This window comes from Notolepis coatsorum (genome assembly GCF_963971535.1).
Source record: "Notolepis coatsorum genome assembly, chromosome: 6".
In the NCBI taxonomy this organism is placed as follows: domain Eukaryota; kingdom Metazoa; phylum Chordata; class Actinopteri; order Aulopiformes; family Paralepididae; genus Notolepis; species Notolepis coatsorum.
Genome location: NC_140170.1, coordinates 180,741,314 through 180,764,092, shown reverse-complemented (window position 1 = coordinate 180,764,092; position 22,779 = coordinate 180,741,314). Strand labels below are relative to the sequence as shown.

The 22,779-nt window shown below is 40.6% G+C and overlaps 2 protein-coding genes across 2 annotated transcripts; one reads left to right on the top strand and one right to left on the bottom strand.

Annotated features, from left to right (window-relative positions):
• Window positions 1-8,047: 8,047 nt before the first annotated feature.
• Window positions 8,048-8,359, bottom strand: LOC311231203 (histone H4; the record flags this gene model as incomplete). The annotated part of the gene is made up of 1 exon (XM_084317743.1): window positions 8,048-8,359. The coding sequence occupies one exon, from the start codon at window positions 8,357-8,359 to the stop codon at window positions 8,048-8,050; it is 312 nt and encodes a 103-aa protein (XP_084173869.1).
• Window positions 8,360-14,801: 6,442 nt separating this feature from the next.
• Window positions 14,802-15,702, top strand: LOC311230389 (histone H2A). Its single transcript, XM_084316656.1, has one exon. The coding sequence runs from the start codon at window positions 14,811-14,813 to the stop codon at window positions 15,192-15,194; it is 384 nt and encodes a 127-aa protein (XP_084172782.1). The 5' UTR covers window positions 14,802-14,810; the 3' UTR covers window positions 15,195-15,702.
• Window positions 15,703-22,779: the final 7,077 nt, after the last annotated feature.

Sequence of the window (22,779 nt, the reverse complement as noted above, 5' to 3'; positions counted from 1 at the left end):
AACAGCATTGCGTTAGTCAAATACCCTCATTGATACTAATAGACCAGGGACCACCTTTCATATGATGTTGTCAGGAACCCATATCCGAGAATAGATTTATTAGATATGATTTAGTCCACAATTCCATACCGGTCTGGTGTGAAGATATACCAGAGGCGATTTAATCCAGAATATCATTATAACATAATACACTATTTCATTGCGATAACTTCTAGTTGAGAAGTGGTTCATGGTCATAGAATTAGAATGGATCTTTGAGCGCATCGCCGGAGAAGCCTCTAAACTGGCCAACTACAACAAGCGTAGGACCATCACCTCCAGGGAGATCCAGACCGCCGTCCGCCTGCTGCTCCCCGGTGAGCTCGCCAAGCACGCAGTGTCCGAGGGAACCAAGGCTGTGACCAAGTACACCATCTCCAAGTAAACTCCTGTTGAACCCTTCATATCGAAACCTAAAGGCTCTTTTAAGAGCCACACACTCTTGTCATGAGAGGGCTGTTCCTATTCTATCGTTTCTACAAGATATTATTTAATTTTCTCCAGGTTTTAAATTGCCATGTCAATAATTGACTTCACATTACCACTGCTTCAGTTCTGCCCTTTCAATATGAAATTCTACATTTTATTGTAACTTTAGCATTACATGTTCCTGATGACATCACTGGTGGCCATATTCAAACGTATCTACTCTCAATAACTGTCAAACTAGAGTAATGTCTGAGAAACTGTTTAGGGTTTTTGGAAATGTGAGATAATGTGCAAAATCAGCATTGTTTTTTTGGTGAAGTTCCCCTTTTAAGTTACTTCCTTGTTTCTACAAAAACTACAGCTAGTTTCAATATCAATCTACTATCTAGAAAAGCAGGTTTTAACAGGAAGCATCACTGCATTATTTTGAATTACTGATTTAGTCCATAACTCTATTGCTGTATTGTAGTTCTGTTAGAATCCCATAGCTGTAGTTTGGGGCAATAACAATGGAGAATATATTATATATTATATTAGATTATATTATATATTGTAATTTGTAACTATTTATTGTAGGGCAAATATAACAGAGGGCTACATACCCTCATCTTGCACCTTGTTGCCCATATGTGCATGTCCAGAGTTAATTATATAGCTTACACTGCCTGTTTATTAAATATTTAGTTCTCCACTGTACCATGTCTTCTACTATACCTGTACCTCCCCTCCCCCATGCTCCCTGCATTTTCCCAAGGGGATTAATAAAGGAATATCTTATCTTGTCAGAAAGTGGGCTAACTTCAGTTAAATTAATAGTGAAAGTTAAAGTACTATACCTGATTGCCTAGAGTCTATGATATGTTATCCATTACTGTTCAAACTCTGAACTCTTGCCTATACTACTGCCTTACACTGTAATCACTACCTACATGATCAAACTATATTCTACATATAACTCTGTATGATAGCACGTGCAATAATGCTGCATAATATATATGTACTATATCCCTTATACTCTTAAGTAATGCCACTGGCCAGTATGACTTAATACCGGTGTCTTTATACCTGTAACACTGTACATAGATCTGATCAGCATTATTACTCAGTAGTACTCATTTATATACAGTTAAATCACATGTACATTCCTATTGCACTTTACTGTTAGATCAAGTACTCTGGTTAGACGACAATTAATGAACAATTTACTCTTATATGATGTAAAGTAGTAAAGTTAAAACACTAATTTGGCTGTGGGGGGCCAGGGCAACACCCAGCGTCGATGTGATGGAGGAATGGCTGACTTCCAGTTAAGCAAAATAAGGCGTCTAGCCAACAAAGAGGAGAAGGCCACAGCATCTGATTGAGCGACAGATACCCTAATTTCGCCAGGGAGCACTCCAAAGACTGCAACCAAGTGGTTAGGGCTGATCTCCCTGTCACACATGAAGGACAAGGTTTCAAAAACAGAAGGCCAGAATCGGGATAGTGATGGGCATGACCAGAACATATGGCAGAGAGTGGCTGGAGCGAGTAATTCACATTCCTTTACAGCTTTGGGTAGGGCGTTCCACATTAGACCTATCTCAAACCCTGCCCCTTTTCTTGATCCTCCAATTACAGCTGTCGCTTACCTCGGACTTCCTCGTACAAACAATTGTACGAGGAAGTCCGAGGTAAGCGACAGCTGTGATTGGAGGATCAAGAAAAGAGGGCAGGGTTTTGAGACAGGTCCATTGCGAAACGTGTTTAGTCCCTTGTTTGAGCAGCCGAATCTGGGTTTAACATGATTTGTGAAACTCCCTCTGGTGTTGTGATCGTGGTATTCACTGACCTTTGGGAAGTATTTTGACAGTATTTTGAAGTATTTTTTTTTTATTTTTTTTTTGTCAAATAAAACACCTTGGAACTACCAATGAGTTGCGAGCCCTGCTTTATCTTATGTATTACTGTTTTTACAGTTTGGCTCAGCACCAACAAACGGAGGATGTGCGTTATTTATTTTTTCTGAAGTATTTTGACATGTACATGGGTACCTTGGTCGTGTAGTGTATCTTGTAGACCAGGCCCATTGCAAGTTGCTGTACTCTGTCGTCTACTCTAAGCCATCCTAGGTTGTCAAAGTGGGCAGGGGTGAGGTGGGTTCTAGGAGTAAGGTCAAGCAGTAGTCTGACCAGTTTGTTTTGTGATGTTTGTAATTTTGTTTTTAGCGCCTTTGAGGTGCTTTGGTACCATGAGGTGCAAGCATAGTCGTAGTACCCTTGAATGAGTGCTCCTGCCAGAGTCTTCAGGGTATTCTTGTTTACCAGAGAGCAGATCCGGTACAAGAATCTAGTTCATTGGTTGACTTTTTTTTTTATTACATTGGATGCCATTTTGTCACAGGAGAGATTTGCCTCTAGGATGGAACCTAGGTATGTAATTTCATCTTTCCTTGTGACAATATTGTCACCCACTGTAACTGAGAAGCCGTCGGCCTTGCTGAGTTTGTTATTTGAACAGAAGAGAATGGACTGTTTTACCCAGGTGTAATGATAGTTTGTTTGTCAGCAAGCCAGGTGCAGATTTTGCCTAGTTCCGGGCTGAGTTTTTCTTTTTTTTTCTTTTTACAACATACATGACTTTATGACATAGGGACATACATGACATACAGGTATATATTGCTGTTACATTTGTGACATATACGATATGCAAATATACAGTACTATTACCCAGAGACTTATTAGTTATTTAGAGACTTATTATGTTACCCAGAGACTTATAAGAGGCTTATTATGTATCCAAAAACGTACCAGACTACGACATAACGTTAGACGTTTTTATTGCATGCTCAACCAGTGCACAACAACACACCAACCCAACTGACGTTACCACAACACTTGACGGTATTTCACAGCCCTGTCGTAAGAAGACCACCGTGCCGTTAAAGGTTGTAAGAATCCAAGCGTGTGGTCGGAGGGCGTCTATACTTTCCACAAGCAAGTTGTCCTTCCGCGTTGCTCTGATAGGCCACTGACCGCCCCTGCCTACGCTAGTTTTGTCCCCACGCCGGTATGAGTGTAATAATAATGAGCAGCGTTAATAATGCGAGAGCGAGCCTCGTAGAAATAATAATAATGCGAGAGCAAGCCTCGCACACACGCACGCTGAAATGGGTATCATAGAACATGACATATTAGCATGACATCTGATTTATTAATGCCAATACTAAAGATTAGGGACAAACACACGCAATAGACCTGTCGCTAAACCACGCCCCAAAATAGAATTTGTCCAATCATATCACAGCAAAAACTTCGCTGCAGAAAACTCGGTCAACACCAGAAAAGCCATTTGTGGGCTGCATCAAACCAGACGGCTGTGATCAAAACCACTGTGTAAGAGTTCAGTTTATATGTTATTATCGACCTAATATCCGATGGTGAAATGCTGTGCGTGGGGTAACTGTAATTCGGACACCAGGTACCCTGAAAGACTGGATGGAGGAGTATATTTCATACCTTTCCCGAAGCCCAAATGAAAACTAGAGAAATGCAAGCGATGGATTATGTTGTGTCGTCGACCACATACACAAGTGAATGTGAAGACTATTACCAAGGACACTTATGTTTGCTCAAAGGTAAGGTCAATTCATAAAGATATAATATTTGATGGCATGTATTAGAAACGTAGACCAAACTATTAGTTTGCTAACGTTTGACTTTGACTGCGAACTAGCTCTCGTATATCCAGCCCAGTTAGCTAACGTTAGCAGCTAGCTAACGTTAGCTGCCAACATGTAACGATACCGCAGATATTTCTGCATCATAACGTGAGCCTTCTGTATCATAAGGTTAGCTTTCTGCATCATAACGTGAGCCTTCTGTATAGCTTTCTGCATCATAACGTCAGCAACGTTACCGCAAGCCAGGTGCATAACAGTGGAAATGATGACCAACAAGGACAGTTATAGATGTAATGTAGTGACCACCATTGATAGTATAAAGAACTGGCTAACAGACAACAGAATACTAATAACATGAATACTACTACATGCACTAAGAATGCTCGATGCACTTCAGATGCCATAGTGCCACTTGAAACCAGTAACAACAGGGACAACGATGTAAACAGTAAATAAGTCCTGGACTTTTTGTTTTATCCCTGACAAGGCAAACACAAATGTTGATCTGTCAAAGTTGTTATGTTTGTTGTCAATAAAATCCACTTTGAAAGATGCTCCATAAATTAACTATTATTATTATCTGTCTATGCTTAGCTAATACTCAGCTTTTGTGTTTTTTTTCACAGAATGAGGTGTGCTGGAGATCATGTAAAGGTGTGCTTTACAATCATGTCATTAACTGAATAATATTTCTCTCTCCTCATTCACCTCTCTCCTCATTCACCTCCCCCTCATCCCTCTCCCCTTATCCATCACCCCTCTCTCCTCCCCTCTTACTCCAGATGAGGAGTGCCGGCCTGTGGGCACCAGGCTCTCCCCCAATGGAAGGTGGACATTACTAGAACGCTAAACAGAATGCTTAATAGGAATGTTAGAGGTTCTAGAAGGTTCTACTATGACATCATCACCAACGTTCCAGAATGATCGGGCGGAACTAAGGTTCTAGAATGTACTGCCATGACATCATCACACACGTTCCAGAATGTTCGGGCGGCACTAATTTTCTAGAATGTTCCTAACAATAGGTCTGTGGGTGAATTATGTACCATTACAACTACAGTACTGTATTAAGTTTCAAAAGTAAAACTACAGTACATATTCTATAGGGTGTTCTTGTATTTCAGTGCATTCAACCCTCGATTGACCTGAAGGTTGTTAAAGTGGTCCAGTTATGCTGCTCTGTGTCCCTCAGATTGCTGGTTTACAATGTTAAAGTACTTAATCTTCATCAAAAATTGCTGATATTGCAAATGTCAACAGACCAGGCTATTAATCCATAATGGAGGTACTAGAAGAATATAATGTTAAATTACCATAGATGTATCACAACAACACATGATATTGTTCGCTATTCCAGTTTATATCGTACATCCATTTGTGTAACTGTAAATCCATGTATATTTATTGTATATATTAAAAATAGTGGCTATTTATGTACACTTTAGTTGTGGGGTTTCTTTTCTAATCAGAGTGATCTATCTTGAGAATGTGTTGTATATGCATGTATTTATATTTATATAAATATATAGTATAACGTATACTTAGTGTTATAAGAAAAGCTATGTCCTGACCTGTATACCCATTTACTGTGATTTACAGGTATTTTGGTAAATGGTAAATGGCTGTATTTATATAGCGCTTTTATCCAAAGCGCTTTACAATTTGTTTCTCACATCTTACCCATTCATTCACACACCGACGGTGGAGGCAACCATGCAAGGTGCCAACCTGCTCATCAGTGTCTTGCTCAAGGACACTTCGACACGCTGCCCGGGAGGAGCGAGAATCAAACAAGGAACGTCCGGATTACCAGACAACTGCTCTACTCCCAAACCACTGTCGCCCCCTATATTAGGTCTATTTTATTATTAGGTCTTTTTACTTTGGTCTCTATCACTATACATTTATAGTTAGTGTAATCAATCATTTGACCTGATGTACACTAGAATGTGCAGCATACCATTCTCTGACGTCTCACCCCTTTATGGAGGATTGTTGGCATATTTACCTGGGTCACAAAAGAACCAACATAGCATGTTTACAAAAGAGGTGGATTATTCTGGTTGCAGAATGACAGCTCTCACTTTTTTCCTCATTCTAGTGACAACTGTCGGTTCTAGCTTGTATACTGCGTTGGACCACTAAACTAAATGTATCAGCAATAGTAATCATGGATTATCGTCATAGTTCTTGTAATCTTCAATCAAGTCAACTGTAAGTAATGCTTGAGACGTTACCTATAGCTAAATGCTTGCATCACCATGGAGGTCTAAGGTAAATGTGTATCTCATGAACGTACTTTTCCACTGCATATTGTAACCCTCTCTGTCTGCTTCTAGATGAAATATTTGTGTTATCTTTAAATTACCTGCTGTGGTAAATCTCCAGCGGCCTAGCCCCTTTCGTGACTGTGAAGCAAGGCTTGTATCACAGTCAGGAAAGGGGCTGCCTGGAGCCATCGTCAACGAGAGTCATTCACGGTCGGCTCTGTGTCCGAGTTTTCAAAGGGGGCGTGGCTTAGCGACAGGTCTATTGGCACAAGTGTAAATCATGGATTAGTCACTCAGTTTTAACATCGGCCCGCGTAGCTCAACTCGTTCGTCAGCTGGCTGTGGAGCCTATGGTCACAAGCTCAAATCACTCTTAGTTAATTTTTTTCAATTGAAATAACGTATTGTATTGTTTTCATCTCTCTATATTAACGTGATTCCATCAACACATTAACAACACCCTTAGCTGTTATAACTATGTACTAAAATGTACCTCTGCTTTGGCTTGGCTGAACAGCAGTGATCGTCCATCTTAGTTAGTATAGCGATGCACGGCGGTAGCGAGTTAGGCGTTAGTTAGAGTTAGTTGATAGTTAGTTGCTAGTTAGGGCGGCGGTAGCAGTATGCATATTGATGCACGGGCGGTAGCGCGGCGTATATTGATGCACGAGCGGTAGCGAGTTAGTTGATAGTTAGAGTTAGTTGATAGTTAGTAGTATATTGATGCGCGTAGGTATTAATAAATCAGATGTCATGCTAATATGTCATGTTCTACGATACCCATTTCAGCGTGCATTATTATAATTTCTACGAGGCTCGCTCTGGCATTATTATTTCTACGCTGCTCAATATTACGTTCATACCGGCGTGGGGGCAAAAAACTAGCGGAAGGACAACTTGCTTGTGGAAAGTATAGACGCGGTCGGAGGTGTTCCTGTTTGTAATAATCCCCAGCATACATTGCACGTGTATAATACATTAAATATAAATGTAACTTTATTTTCAACAAACAGCGTTTCATTATAAAGATATACATTGCATGTTGACACAGCTTGTCAGATTGAGGTTAAACTGTTTCCGAACGAGGGACAAAATGAAACAAGTGTCCTTTCTATCTATTTAAATTCTATAGCAGTGACTTCCTACACAGAGGCGCTGGAGACTTTCCCCGCGCACACAGTCCACACCGCCATCAGCCCTCCTCCTGTTTTCACGAAGGGGGGGGGGGGGTAATTCTAATAACCAAATACATTAAAAAAAATACATACAAAGCATCAGCATAATAATCATACAGGACTACAATGATGCCCTGTGTTAATCAGGTGTTATACACAACATTAAAACCATTTGCGCATCTAAAATAATGATGCATCAAATGATCTAACTCGTACTGGATATTTTTATAATCTCACCCATTCCAAATTGGTAATCTTTCCTAGTGGGTGGTTTTAGTATTGTGTATATATATATAGTTTTTTTTTTTATCTTTATACGCCTCACTTGCGTCTCACACTATATTGATTAAATAAAGTACAAAATAATCTAAAGGCCCAGGCACGTATGAGGAAACAGAATCTGCTCGTTCTATGAATCATGTGGGTGGCTCTTAAAAGAGCCTTTAGGTTTTTGATACAACGCAGTGAGCAGTTTAGCCGCCGAAGCCGTACAGAGTGCGTCCCTGTCTCTTCAGAGCATAGACCACATCCATGGCTGTGACGGTCTTCCTCTTGGCGTGTTCGGTGTAGGTGACGGCATCACGGATCACGTTCTCCAGGAAGACCTTCAACACACCGCGGGTCTCCTCGTAGATCAGACCAGAGATACGCTTCACTCCTCCGCGGCGCGCCAGACGGCGGATAGCGGGTTTGGTGATTCCCTGGATGTTATCACGGAGCACTTTGCGGTGACGCTTAGCGCCTCCTTTTCCCAGTCCCTTTCCTCCTTTACCTCTGCCACTCATTTTCACGAATAGATGATGATCGAATGTCTCAGTTGGCTTGAAGCTCAGTCAGAGGGCTGGTCTTAAACACTACATGAGAGCCATGTAGACTCAACCCACCCTGTCCTCCTCTGTGCTGCCAAAATGCTCTGCCGCTTGTGTTTTCTCCTCGCCAGAAAAGAGCTCAAATACACAACTATGAATATTGCAGGAATTTAACGCCAAATGGGTCAGCAAGCAGACATATGTGCCATCAGAATTAAACCATTTGGAGACCCCTGGTGTGTTTGTGGACGCTTCAAACCACCAATTTGCGCCTTCACCATGGTGCGCAGCTATACCTTTCTCTGTTATTTATGTCTCACAATTCTTTACATTGCATTATAATCCGACATAATCTCGTTTTCCAGCGAGCCGAGCTACCTGACTAGAGACTGGGAGCAAGAATAGTAATCTGGGGTGACGCGTTTTGTTTTAAATTGATGCTTTTCCGGTGTTGGTAAACACACTGTTGCTGGTGGCCTGTAGCGTGGGTTTGATTGATTGATTGATTGAAAACTTTATTAACAGATTGCAAAATGGGTACAATACAGTACAGCTCAATACACACAATTGTTAAGGGGATGCAGACCAGAGAAAGACTTTCGTCTTGTTTACATCAGGGTCCCCCATTTTCAATTCATCAGGACATATATGACATACATGACATACAGATAGTCAGTACTGCTACATCTATACATTTATGACATACCAGATTTGCAAATACAGTACTGTTTGTGATACAGAAGGAGTCAGGAAAAGGGAGTATATACATTTGATGTAGAAACTGTACATTATGTACACTCGACTTCGTATGAGGGATGATCACCACCTTAGATCAGTGGAAGGTTTCACGTGGCCTATATTAATTACAACTAACATTTAATTAATGTTGCAAAACATTTCATAACTCACACGAGAAACGTAGCTACATTTTCCTTTTGGGGGTGGGGGACTAGTTTGCTGTGTACTTTAGACTGCTGCATGCTTGTTTTATTCCCCCTGTTGTGCCAGCTGTTATTATTATGACTTGTATGCTTTATTACTAACTAACTTGTGCCTATTATTACTATTGACATGTAATTGAAACAGATTTTTTTCATTGTTAAGCTTTCCGTCTGAGCTTTAATCGACAGCATGCAGCAGTTTGACAATATAGGCGAGTCTCTCCCAAAAGGAAAGTTACATTGTACCTTCCTTGTGTATTTTTTTTTAATCTTCATAAAAGTAATTGTATATTTAATTCATCATGAGCTACATAAAGCCTTCCACAGAAGTGGTAATCTTCCACAGAAGACAAGGTAACACATATCATGCAGACGCCAGCAATGACTGTGTTTACAATGACTGTGTTTGTCTAAAACACACAAAAGGCTCTTTTTAGAGCCAACCACTACTATCCCTGAAATGGCACATTCTCTCCTAATGCATTGTTTAATAGTGGATAGAAGCAAATCTACTATGGTTCTTGTTTTGTGTCCTGGATAAATTGCAGCAGCACCAGTAGAGCTGTTCCATTCCTGAAATCATTAGATTATCGATGAATCGATTCCAGCATTTAGATACACTTAATTATTCTAAATATTTTGTTTACATTGAATGTAATGATGTTCCTCTGTTTTAAGTTTAATATCAGTCTAGAAGATACTGCTATACATATATTCCCAGAAAATATTAATTAAGAGGCACTTAACCAAAATAAAATCGGATGTATTGTGTACATAATTAATGTAACCTTGTTTTATAGGGACTGCTGCCTTTTAATTTCATTGAGCTGTAATTAACAACACAAGGATTCAATGTCCCCAATGGTATTCAAACTAATTTACTCCCAATAACTCAAACTATAAATGGACCGTGTGCAAAGCAGTTTTGGGACGTTAGTGAGATAATGTGCAAAATACATTCTTCACACATTTCTTTGTTTCCCCTTTAGAGTTCCATCCTTGTGTAGCAGTCTGGAAAATATGGTATATTATTCAGAACTGCTGACTGTGTTTTATATCCCTCTTGTACACAAAGACATTCTAACTAGTGTCCTTGATATTCACACGAACAATGACACAAGCGTCCCAATCCGAAGAGCACTGGAACATGGATTATAAATGACAGTACTGAATCATATTCTACAATGCGTCTCCCCTTGTGACTGGCAGGCGGGACCAGCAGGGGGCAGTAGCAGGCAGAGAGTGGCGGAGAGAGCTGGGAAGTGATATATGGAAGAGACCAGCGGAAGTCGTTCTCTTCGGCAGTGAACTTGACAACGAGTAGTCGCAGCTAACGGGGGCTCTGGATAGCCCTGTTGCTGACGTTATGCCAGAGGGCCCCGTGAGAGAGGACAACGGGTGATAACGAGTACTGGCTAGTGGACATGATATCCTAGCAGTACCAGCGGTGGTATATGAACAATAAGTGCAGAGCCAGGCACTAGCAATCGAGTTATAGTAGTTACAGTGTGCTGTATAGGTAACGTGCGGTTAAACAATTATCCAAGTTTTTAACTACCGAGTTATAGTAGTTACAGTGTGCGGTATAGAGTGCGCGCACCAGGACGAGCGTGGGCCAACAACCATTCTGCTCCGGCTGACTTCGACCAGACCTGCAACCGGCTGCCTGCATTCAGCCTGCTCCGGAGGACTTCACTCAGACCTGCACCAGGCTGCCTGCGGCCGACGGGAGTTCCGCCCATCCAGCAGGGGTCGTCATCACTCAGTACATGCTCTCAGCCGGCGCTGCCTCTCTGCCTAGCTCCGCCTGCTAACGTCCTCGCCGAGAGCGTTCGACGCCATATTGCCTCCCGGACAACAGTGGAGTGGCGAGGCGGCCATTTCGGATGAGTACAAATGAGCGTTGATGCTCCCGATTCCTTATACCAGTGGTTCCCAAAGTCGGGGTCGCGACCCAAAGGTGGGCCGCGAGCAGCCACGGGTGGGCCGCGAGATGATTTAAAAAAAATAAAAAAAAATACTTTTTTTTTTTTTTTTTTTTTTTTTTTTACTGAACTTAGAAGCAGGCCAGGACAGTGTTTCTAGTTGTATTCTAAAATTCTATTCTATTGTATTCTAAAATGTGACTATATGGTTTTATATTAACTTAATAAATAAACAAAAACGAAAAATCTACTTATTTCAACGAACATTTCAAACTAAATAACAGATTATGCACATAAAACGCTGAAAACAACCAAAGCAACAATAGTATTTTAATGAGGCTATTATTATTATCATTATTATTTTGCAACAAGTTAGCCCTCTCATAAATAGCACATATAAATGAATAACTAACTTGAACTAACTTAATAGGATTGAAGTGATATTTGGCTTAAAAAATCAATCGCCTGGCAAAAAAAAAAAAAAAAAAAAAGCCAGACGATGTGCATTGGGCCGCCTGTACGTTAATGCCAAGCAAGCAGTGCAAAAATGCTTCCGCATTCGTCACCGCACGCTAGTGCGGTAAAGCGCCCTTCTTTTCAGACAAATGCTACCGTGCGTGCACCGGCGGCGGCGTGCTCGCTCAGGTGCGTGCGTGCGCCGGCGTGCTCGCGCGAGGTGCCCGCGCATGCGACACGAGCGGAGCTCAATATATATAAGTCACCGCCCCTTATTCAGTATCCAACAAATAGCTCAATTGGCAAGGACACATGGCTGTGGATCCTATGGCTTGTTTGCTGGCGAGTTCGAATCCCATCGAAAATATTTTTTAACGTGATTTTTTTTTAACGTGTATTCTTTCGCCGATTAAGGTTAGGCATTGTTTCGGAGTTGGTTAAGGTTAGAACGGTTAAGTTTAGGCGCTGTTAAGGAGCTGGTTAAGGTTAGAGTTTGTCAAAGAGAATGGCAATATAATTTCTATGGTTAAGGTTAAGGTTAGGCATTGTTTCGGAGTTGGTTAAGGTTAGAACGGTTAAGTTTAGGCGCTGTTAAGGAGCTGGTTAAGGTTAGAGTTTGTCAAAGAGAATGGCAATAGACAGCCTATTTCCGCGAAAATGAAAGGCGCATTACTGCATGCCACTACGGTAAATTTTTGCACTGCTTGCTTGGCATAAAGCTACACGCCATTGGGCCGCGGCTCTCTGACGCCTTATTTTCTGGGCCCCGGCCTGAAAAGTTTGGGAACCCCTGCCTTATACAATACACAGTGTGGTGCAGCCCGCGGGCGAAAGTAACGTTGCTACTACCAGTTCATAGGGGTACCCCGAACAATATATGCCGGCATTAAGATAGGACTTTACCGGTATTTTGTGGGCTCACTCTTTTATTTCATTCCTTTTCTTTGAGCGTGATAAGGTGTGTATTTCATAATATTTCCCGTTCAGTGAATCCTTTTTATTCTCCTTCCCTATGCTCCCCCTTCCTTCCCCATATTATCAACCGGGAACAGTATGAGTGTAATTCCTTAGAGAAGGTAAATACTGTGTTCCGCCCAGACGTGTGCAGCACTTAGTCTGGGTACCTTGAGAGCACTTGGTGCCTGGGTGTAATACTCTGCTGTCATGGCTCTTCAGGATTTTACAGTAAATATACATGTTTATAATGTTTTTATAACATATAATTTTAAATAACAGGCATATTAGAATGTATTTAGAACCTCTAACTTTAAATAACAGGCTTATTAGAATGTATTTAGAACCTCTGCAGTGTTGTAGTCGAGTCACTAAATTTTGAGTCTGAGTCGAGTCACGAGTCCTGAAAATCAGTCCTGGACTCGAGTACTACAACACTGCCTCTAACATTAAATATCAGGCTTATTAGAATGTATTCAGAAACTCTAACATTAAATATCAGACTTATTAGAATGTATTTAGAACCTCTAACATTAAACAATAGTTTCATTGCTAAATTTGTTTTGTTTAGACTGTTTTTTTGGAGTGAGTTTCCAACATTGCACGAGGCAGGGGCAGTGTACTCAGTGTCTCAGTGTCTCAACATTCCAAAAGCGTGCAGATTTGAACCCAGGCTGAGGACGTGGTTGAGGCCACGGAGCGCGCAGACAGCGCGGCGGGACAAAGGGTCGGGGGGTGTCAGGTTCCTCAGCAGGTTTGGCTTCTTGTGATAGAAAAGCTTATCTTTCGTTCCAGCGAAACAGATGTTCTCAGTTCTGATTCAAATCTATTTCAGACAACTGGTAATAAAGCTGGAATATCAGTATAAATGACAGACCACATTGCTCTGCCCGACATATGAGCAGGTAACCAATCTTCATTAATATATCACATTCTGTCCAATGCAATGTGCATGTCTCTGGATTGGTTTAAAGGTTAATCCTATCTATTCTCAAAACAAGTCTGATTCTTAAGTATCGATCCCATTCCAACCAGATAAAGACTAGACAGTGACAGTGTTCAGCAAGAATATATGTTGCTGTATCAAACATCTCTTAAATGTCCAACCCCCCCCCCCCCCACCCCCTCCTAATAGACAGTCTCCTCCCCTCCGTATGTATTCTCTCCCCACCGTATGTATATTTATCTCCCACCCACCCACCCCCTCCTAATGTACAGTCTCCTCCCCACCATATGTATATATTCTCTCCCCACCGTATGTATATTTCTCTCCCACCCACCCACCCCCTCCTAATGTACAGTCTCATCCCCATCATGGGATCTATGGGTAACAGTACTGTATATTTGCATATCATATATGTCACAAATGTAACAGTACTATATACCTGTATGTCCCTATGCCATAAATGTCATGTATGTTGTGTATCTCATAAATGTCACTATGAATTGAAAATGGGGGACCCTGATGTAAACAAGACAAACGTCTTTCTCTGATCTGCATCCCCTTAACAATTGTGTGTATTGAGCCGTACTGTATTGTACCCATTCTGCAATCTGTTAAATAAAGTTGTCATTCATTCATTCATTCATTCACTCTTGGATGCATTTATATTGGGACTTAACAGTGTTCACAGCATTAAGACAACTGACCAACACACTATTTCACTTCTCACTGCATTCACAGAATTAAGAGAACTGACCAACTCACTATTTCACTTCTCACTGCATTCACAGAATTAAGAGAACTGACCAACTCACTATTCAACTTCTCACTGTGTTCACAATCACAGCATCAAGACAACTGACCAACAATATTTCACTAATCACCAATCTGTTCAGTTGTGCTGTAAATACTTTGCATTTTGAGTGTCAGGGTATAACGCTTTTGGTTATCATTTTGATTGTGGATGTTTATTTTGCAAGGGTGGTGTGTTATGAGAGTCGCGTGGTGATTGGTCTACACTCGGTGAGTTAGTTACTCCGCCCACATCTCTACTACATCAAGACTATTGGAGGACTGCTCTTTTGGAAAGTCCGCCCACAAAACGTCTTTCCTGATTGGGTGAGAAAACACAAGCCTGAATATAAAAGGCGACTCCCAGACTCACCGCATTCATTTTCTAACTCTTTTTACCAAAGACAACAATAAACATGTCTGGAAGAGGCAAGACCGGAGGAAAGGCCAGAGCTAAGGCCAAGACTCGCTCCTCTCGTGCCGGGCTTCAGTTCCCCGTGGGTCGTGTCCACAGACTGCTGCGTAAAGGCAACTATGCTCATCGTGTTGGAGCCGGTGCCCCGGTTTATCTGGCCGCTGTTCTGGAATATCTGACCGCTGAGATCCTGGAGTTGGCTGGAAACGCTGCCCGTGACAACAAGAAGAGTCGTATCATCCCCCGCCATCTGCAGCTGGCCGTGCGTAACGACGAGGAGCTCAACAAACTCCTGGGAGGAGTGACTATCGCTCAGGGTGGTGTGCTGCCCAACATCCAGGCTGTCCTTCTGCCCAAGAAGACCGAGAAGGCTGCCAAGAAGTAGATTATTTAGCCTCTTCGACAAACCCCACAAAGGCTCTTTTCAGAGCCACCCACCTATTACCGAGAAAGCAATACTTCTGCTACGTATAAACGATAACATGGTAATTAGCCTGAATACATTACGATTCAAATATATTATACAGTACAACGACATACCTTTGGCAGTGGCATTTGACTAGATGTCGAATACTGTGATCTATAATTCCTACAATGATTTGTATCTAGCATGTTTCGCTTTAGATTAACACCGCGAAATTGCTAACCAGTCGTTCATTTGTTTTATTGTATTCTTTAAATGCATTTGATATGATGTGTTGATATGTTGTGTTTTTATTGTAATGTGGGTAGAGGCCGAGGGAGGGTGGATTTCTTGCTAAATCTGGTTTACCACAAATGAATAATGTAATAAAACACTCTAATTGACCTGGCTGTGACATGAAGCAAGCTAAGCATATACAGGAGTATGGTACTAAGTGCTGCTAACAATAAATACTCAAGTGCATAAACTGTCAGCGTCGTATCCATTGTGTATATAAATAACTAGCATAATATACATGTGGTAAATGATAAATGGCTGCTTTTTTATATAGGGCTTTTATCCAAAGCGCTGTACAATTCCTCACATTTCCCTTCCGTGACTGCGATGTGCAAGCTCGGAGTTGCTAATAAACATTTTAAATCATTTTTATACAACGAGTGGTACTCGGAGCGAGCCGTGTATTAACGTATTTGGCTGCCTGGTGCGCCTGCGCTGTGATCACACGGAAGGGGCTAATTTGACCCATTCACTCACACACTCAAGGTGCCAACCTGCTCATCGGGAGCAGTTAGGGGTTAAGTGTCTTGCTCAAGGACACATCGGCACGCTGCCGGCCGGGAGGAGCGGGAATCGAACCCAGGAGCCTCCCGAGCCACTGTCGCCCCTATGTGTATTGTATAGTATGTATAATATTATGCATATCAGATGTGTTATTGTAATACATATACATTTTTATATGTCAGAGAGAGAGGCTACATCCACACTGCAAGCCTTAGTGTTCAATTCTGATGTATTGCCCATATATATATATATATATATATATATATATATATATATATATATATATATATATATATATATATATATATATATATATTTTTTTTTTAATGTGGCCGATATTATATTTAAGTGTGAACTGGGCACGCTCCTGAACCGACCCGCATGCACAAATGAACAATAACTGAAGATGGACGTAAATATGGAGGACACTGAAGTCACAGTTTATGGTTTTTATGGTTTAATTTACATGTTGAATGCAGTAGAGGTCACCTAATTAAAACAAATCAGACCTGTATGTATCTGATTTAGGACCACATATGAAAGTGGCCCAAATATGAATTCAAAAGACCATATTGCATGTGATTTATGCTGTTCACACTGTTGTGGGAAAAAAACTGATGAGTCACATGAGCAAAATAATTTGGGACACTTTTGGCTGCAGTCTGAAAGCACTGTAGAGTTCTGCAGTTGACAGTTTAAGTAATTTACCTTCAAAAGCTGGTCTATACTTGACATTTCCTTTAGTGTTTCTATAGCCTAACACCAAGGACACTATAGGAAGGAAGGGTCATCATGTCAGAATGCCAGCGTTCTATGCATGGCTTGGAGTCCGTTCTATTGAAGCCTTTGGGCGATGTGAATAATAATTAAAAAAAAAAACGTTAGCTAGTTAATAACAAGGCAACATATTACAGATGATTCTGACATCTGCATGAGGTTATAACCTGTTTAAATTATGGGTCATGAACAAGGAGATGGCTGATCCCATTCACACATCTGTAAACACTATTATACTATTTATTTTAGTTTTCTCTCTGTTTTGTCTCTAAGCTGTCTCCCTTTCTCTGTATTATGCCCACCATGTTGTCATTGTGAATGTCCATGTACTGTGGCATTGTCCAACTAACACCTCTCCCGAAGGCTAACCGGCCATGTCCGCTTCCATTCATTGTGCTAAGCTAGGCTAACATGCCTAGCTAACTTTCTACTGAAGGCACAGAGAGGAAACTGGTATCTATCTCCTTGTCTCTCTGGAGAAGACCGTAAGCTAATTTCACAAAATGTTGGCGTGTTCCTTTAAGAAATTAATATATCGCTCGACGTCTACCATACAAGGAGGTGATGCAAAAATTGTTCAAGTCTGGTTACAAGCCAAGGCTAGCATACCCGGCGCTGTTATCGATCGTGGGCAGGGACGGCCGCAGGTTTGGATTACACACACCTAAAGATGCTGAGGATTATTGGAATCGATATGGAGCGGATACCCCAAGGCAGGACGACATTGTCTGAAAACAGATAAGCCGATTCTCTGTGTATATCAGTATTAGAATGACTTTTATTGTGTTCATCAAAGTAGCAGATGATATGCAGGCCGTCTATACCAATGCGTACTGTGTATAATACGATTCGTAATACATCATAATTTCAGACCTCTGGTCTCCAGGGAGACAAGATCATATCATTGGCAATAAGATCAATCTGGAATATTCTGGGTTTATCGCCCGACTGCCCTGGATCTCTTAGATCATTCTGGAACACAACAGCAGTATATTAGTACTAGTGTATTCTACAACCTTCTAGAATATAATGCACCATGACAACGTAGGCCTGCAACTCTAACATTAAACCGGTGGGATAAACAAACAACACAAACGCAAAAGCGTGCTCACACTGATGAAAAAAGAACACGTGGACGTGGCTCTTCTAAGCGAAACGCACATTTTAGAGGAAGACATAGATACGTTAGCGGATAACATATACCATAACATTAGTCACTCTTCTTTTGGTACGAGAACTCGAGGTGTAGCCATAGTCGTCAGACGTAAATTAAATATCGAATTAAAAGGGGTATGGTCGGATGCTGAGGGGCGTATAACTATAGCTAGGATTGTACATAATAACAGGAAAATAGCGTTGGCAGCGGTATATGCCCCAAATTTGTACGAAGTGGGCTTCTTCACTTCACTAACCGGTGAAATGTTAAACCATCCCGAGTACTCATTTATAATAGGTGCGGATTTTAATGCCATTTGGAATCCAAGGATGGACAAATCTTACCTTGCCTTTTCCAGCGAACAAAAAAATTCATCCAAAGCATTAAAAGATTGGTCAAAGACTACAGGGGTAATTGATTTATGGCGTTCACTTAATCCCACGACCCGAAAGTACTCCTGTCGATCGGCGAGACACAACACATTATCCAGAATTGATTACGTCTTTGCATCCCCAAGACTATTTGATAAATATGAAGTGGAAATGATACCCAATGCGCTTTCAGATCACTGTTATTTAATCCTAAAAGCAACATTTGGTATACTATCTTCCCGGGCCCCAAGATGGCGTTTTAATACTATGCTGCTTAACAACAAGGAATTCATTACACAACTCAAAGAAGCTCTCACAGTATTCCTACGGGAGAATGCGAACGCGGTGCAAGACCCCAGAATAATATGGATGTCGGTAAAGGGTATGATCAAGGATTTCACGGATAGATTTTCCTACATATTGCGCAAAAATCAATGCACAAAACTGTCTGAAATGGAAACGCTTTACTCAACGTTATTTAATTCTTTAAAATACAACAACTCAACTAGACTAGAAAATCAAGGTAACGTTCTAAAAACAGAGATCAATGCAATATACAGACAAAAATCGGAAATGCAAATACGCAGCACAAGACAACAGCAGTATTTCCAAGGTTCTAAACCTAGTCACCTATTAGCCATGCGATTAAGAATTAATACAAAATTTGCAGATATAACTGCCATTAGAAAACAACAAGTACTTGTAACAGACCCCAAAATAATAAACGATACATTCAAAGAATTCTACTCCGACTTGTATAATTCAGAAACGACCTTTGATCAAAACAAATTGGACACATATCTCAATCAAATTATTCTCCCTAAACTTTCGGAGGATGACGCTAAACAGTTAGAAGCACCGATCACATTAGAAGAACTCAAGAAGGCCATATCCGGAATGAAAAATGGTAAGGCTCCGGGAAGAGACGGTATCCCATCAGAAATGTACCTTTCTTGTTGGGACATATTTGGACCCTTATTACTAAATATGATCTTATACTCAGTCAAGGAGGGGAGCTTCCATAAACACCACAATATCGCACTCATTTCAGTCCTTCTCAAAAAAGACAAAGACCCCACCGAGTGCGGTAGTTACAGACCTTTAAGCCTCCTCGGAACCGATGTCAAGCTGTACTCTAAGGTATTAGCCATCAGATTGCAAAAGCATATGACGTCTTTAGTTCATCCGGACCAAACTGGCTTCATAAAAGGTCGCCTGATCAATGATAACATAAGACGAATACTGCACGTACTAGATGCAGACAAAGAGGACACCACACCTAAGGCGATGCTATCCCTGGATGCTATGAAAGCATTTGACAGGCTGGAATGGTCGTTTCTATGGGCAGTATTAGAAAGGATGGGGTTAGGAAAAGGATTCATTGATATGATCAAAGTATTATACAAGGACCCATCGGCCATGATTACAACAGGCACATTCATCTCCGAAATCTTTCCGGTATCACGCTCAGCCAGACAGGGTTGCCCTCTTAGTCCCGGACTATTCGATCTATCATTAGAGCCTTTAGCACAATATATAAGACAATCCCAATACATAGAACCAATCGTAATCAAGGGCACACAACATAAAATTAGTTTATATGCGGACGACGTAATATTGTTCATGCAAAACCCCAACACCACATTGCCGCATCTACTCAAGCTGATAGAGAACTTTGGTGATTTATCGGGATTTAAAATAAATTGGCCGAAGTCGGCTTTCCTTCCACTTAACATCCATGCAAAAAAAGACACAACCCTCCCAGGTGCGATACCCATGGTAAAACATTTTAGATGCTTGGGTGTGGAAATATTTTCCACCATAAGACAAACGGTGAAGCACAATTACACAAAAATACAGAACAAAATCAAAGACGACCTGGACAGGTGGGCAAAACTTAAAAACTCAGTACAGGCAAGGGTATCAATAGTTAAGATGGATGTATTACCAAGAATCAACTGCATCAGCTCAATGCTACCGTTACCCCCTCCAGAGGGCTACTGGAAAAGATTACACTCCTCCACATACAAATTTATTTGGAATAACAAACCACCTCGCATAAAAAGATCCACCGCACAGAGAAATAAAGCAGACGGTGGCATGGCAGTTCCAGATTTTTTACAATATTTTAAGGCTTTCACATTAAGACCATTGACAATATGGTTTGATCCCCAGGCTTTGGTATCTTGGAGAGAATTGGAAGAAAACATAGTAGCCCCACAGAGACTGAAGGACATAGCACACACTAAACTTCCAATCAAGCAATGTGAGCGGAAATTTGGCCCCATAATTACCCATGCAATCAGAACATGGCGGGAAACACACAAAAAATATCCTAACCCTCAAAAATGGCATAATCACACTTCCATATTCAATAATAATGCACTCTTAATGGGAAAACGTCCTATAAGATTCCCTATATGGGAAGAGCAAGGCATACACTCATTAGGGGATATTTTTAATAACCAGGGCTTCTGTAGTTATGGAGAAATATGCACAAAGTTTAACCTCACCGAGTCCACATGGCTTTTTTACATACAGTTACGCCTATGTTTGAGGTCTCACGGTGTTCCATTACACATACCAGTTGAACACCACAGATACCACACATTTTTCTATGAAAGAGAAACATTGGGAGGTTTTGTATCAGGTTTTTATTATCAATTACTAACGTCCTCGTATGAAACCCTTCAACTAGACACTGTCTGGAGGAGGGATATTCCAGACCTGGAAAGTGACTTTGATTGGCAAGAAGTATGGGCAAATGTCCGTCTTACATCAAGGAACCCGGACCATCAACAAATCAATCTTAACTATATTCACAGGACATACTTGACTCCTATAAGACTGAACAGAATGGGCCTGAAACAGGACTCAAAATGCTCCCAATGTACAAACGGAGACGAAGGGACATTTATGCACATGTATTGGGACTGCCCACCAGTTAAGGCATTCTGGAAAGATGTGACCCATCAATTATCAAAACTCGTATCTTGGAATATACCAGTACACCCCTCTGTATTGCTTTTAAATGATGTTTTTGAGTTTGCAGTAAATCCACAGCTAAAGAGATTGGTCTTATCGGGTATCACAGTAGCTAAAAAACTGATCGCATCACGCTGGTTTCAACCGGAAAAAATGTACCGGAAAGTTTGGTCTCTTACATATCTCGATGTGATATATCAAGAAATATCTACAGCAAGAATTCTGGGTCTCAACGAATCCAAAATGTCAATGTGGGTAGAAGTGGTGGAGAGAATAAAAGCTAGCTTATAATGGTAGTGTCTGGTTAGGAGTGAGGGATAATGGAGGTACTATCCAAGGAGGGGTCCGGGAGGGGGGGGTTCGAGCTAGAGCATATGTGTGTAGGGTTTTAGAAAATAGGTATTAGGGGTATGTCCTATATAACATTTATATAATTGTTAATTTCGCTGGATATACACTGTATACGGCTAAAATGTTATTATACTTTTTTTTCGTCTTGTTTCTGTACTTGCATGTAATTTTAACCACCTTGACTGTTAATTTCATTATGCATTATGTGTTGAGTACTGACTTTTAATAATTTTTGTTTTGCAATAATAAAAAAAAAAAAAAAAAAAAAAAATGAATATATGAATTGAAAATGATGGAAACAATGATGGAAACAAGACAAACGTCTTTCTCAGGTCTGCATCCCCTTAACAATTGTATGTATTGAGCCGTACTGTATTGTACCGATTCTGCAATCTGTTAAATAAAGTTTTCATTCATTCAAAGATGTTTGGATCAAATCTATAGACGTTTCAGAGTGACAATAACCTTCTCACAAAGGACCCACGTTTATTTCATGTTGCAATGTCAACTAATGGAATAGCTGACAGGAAATACATTTGGGTACAAACTGTTTCCCAGCAACAGAATTCCAGTGAAACAGTCAATGACCTTATTTTCTGGTCATTGTTGTAATTCATTAATTTGTTGTAATTAATTTGACCAAACACTTGAATTAGCCTTTAATCAGATGCAAACACTTGAATTGGCCTGTAATCAGATGTAACTAAACACTTGAATGAGCCTGTAATCAGATGTAACCTAACATTTGAATTAACCTGTCATCATGTAACCTAACACTTGAATTAGCCTGTAATCAGATGCAACCTAACACTTGAATTAGCCTGTAATCAGATGCAACCAAACACATGAATTAGCCTGTAATCAGATGTAACTTAACACTTGAATTAGCCTGCAATCAGATGTAACCACACCCTCTATTCCTTTATTTCCAGAGTCTACTGGGCTCCAGAAAAGGACATTTCAATAGTTGCTGTAATTATTTAGTATAAAAGAAAATGTTTTCATTGTTTTTTTCACATAGTAACTTCTCTTTTCAAGTATATGTATTCATTGTAAATCATTCTCTACACATGCATTGAGTGTAAACGAGAAAATACAAGTACAATAGAAAATAAACCGATTGTTG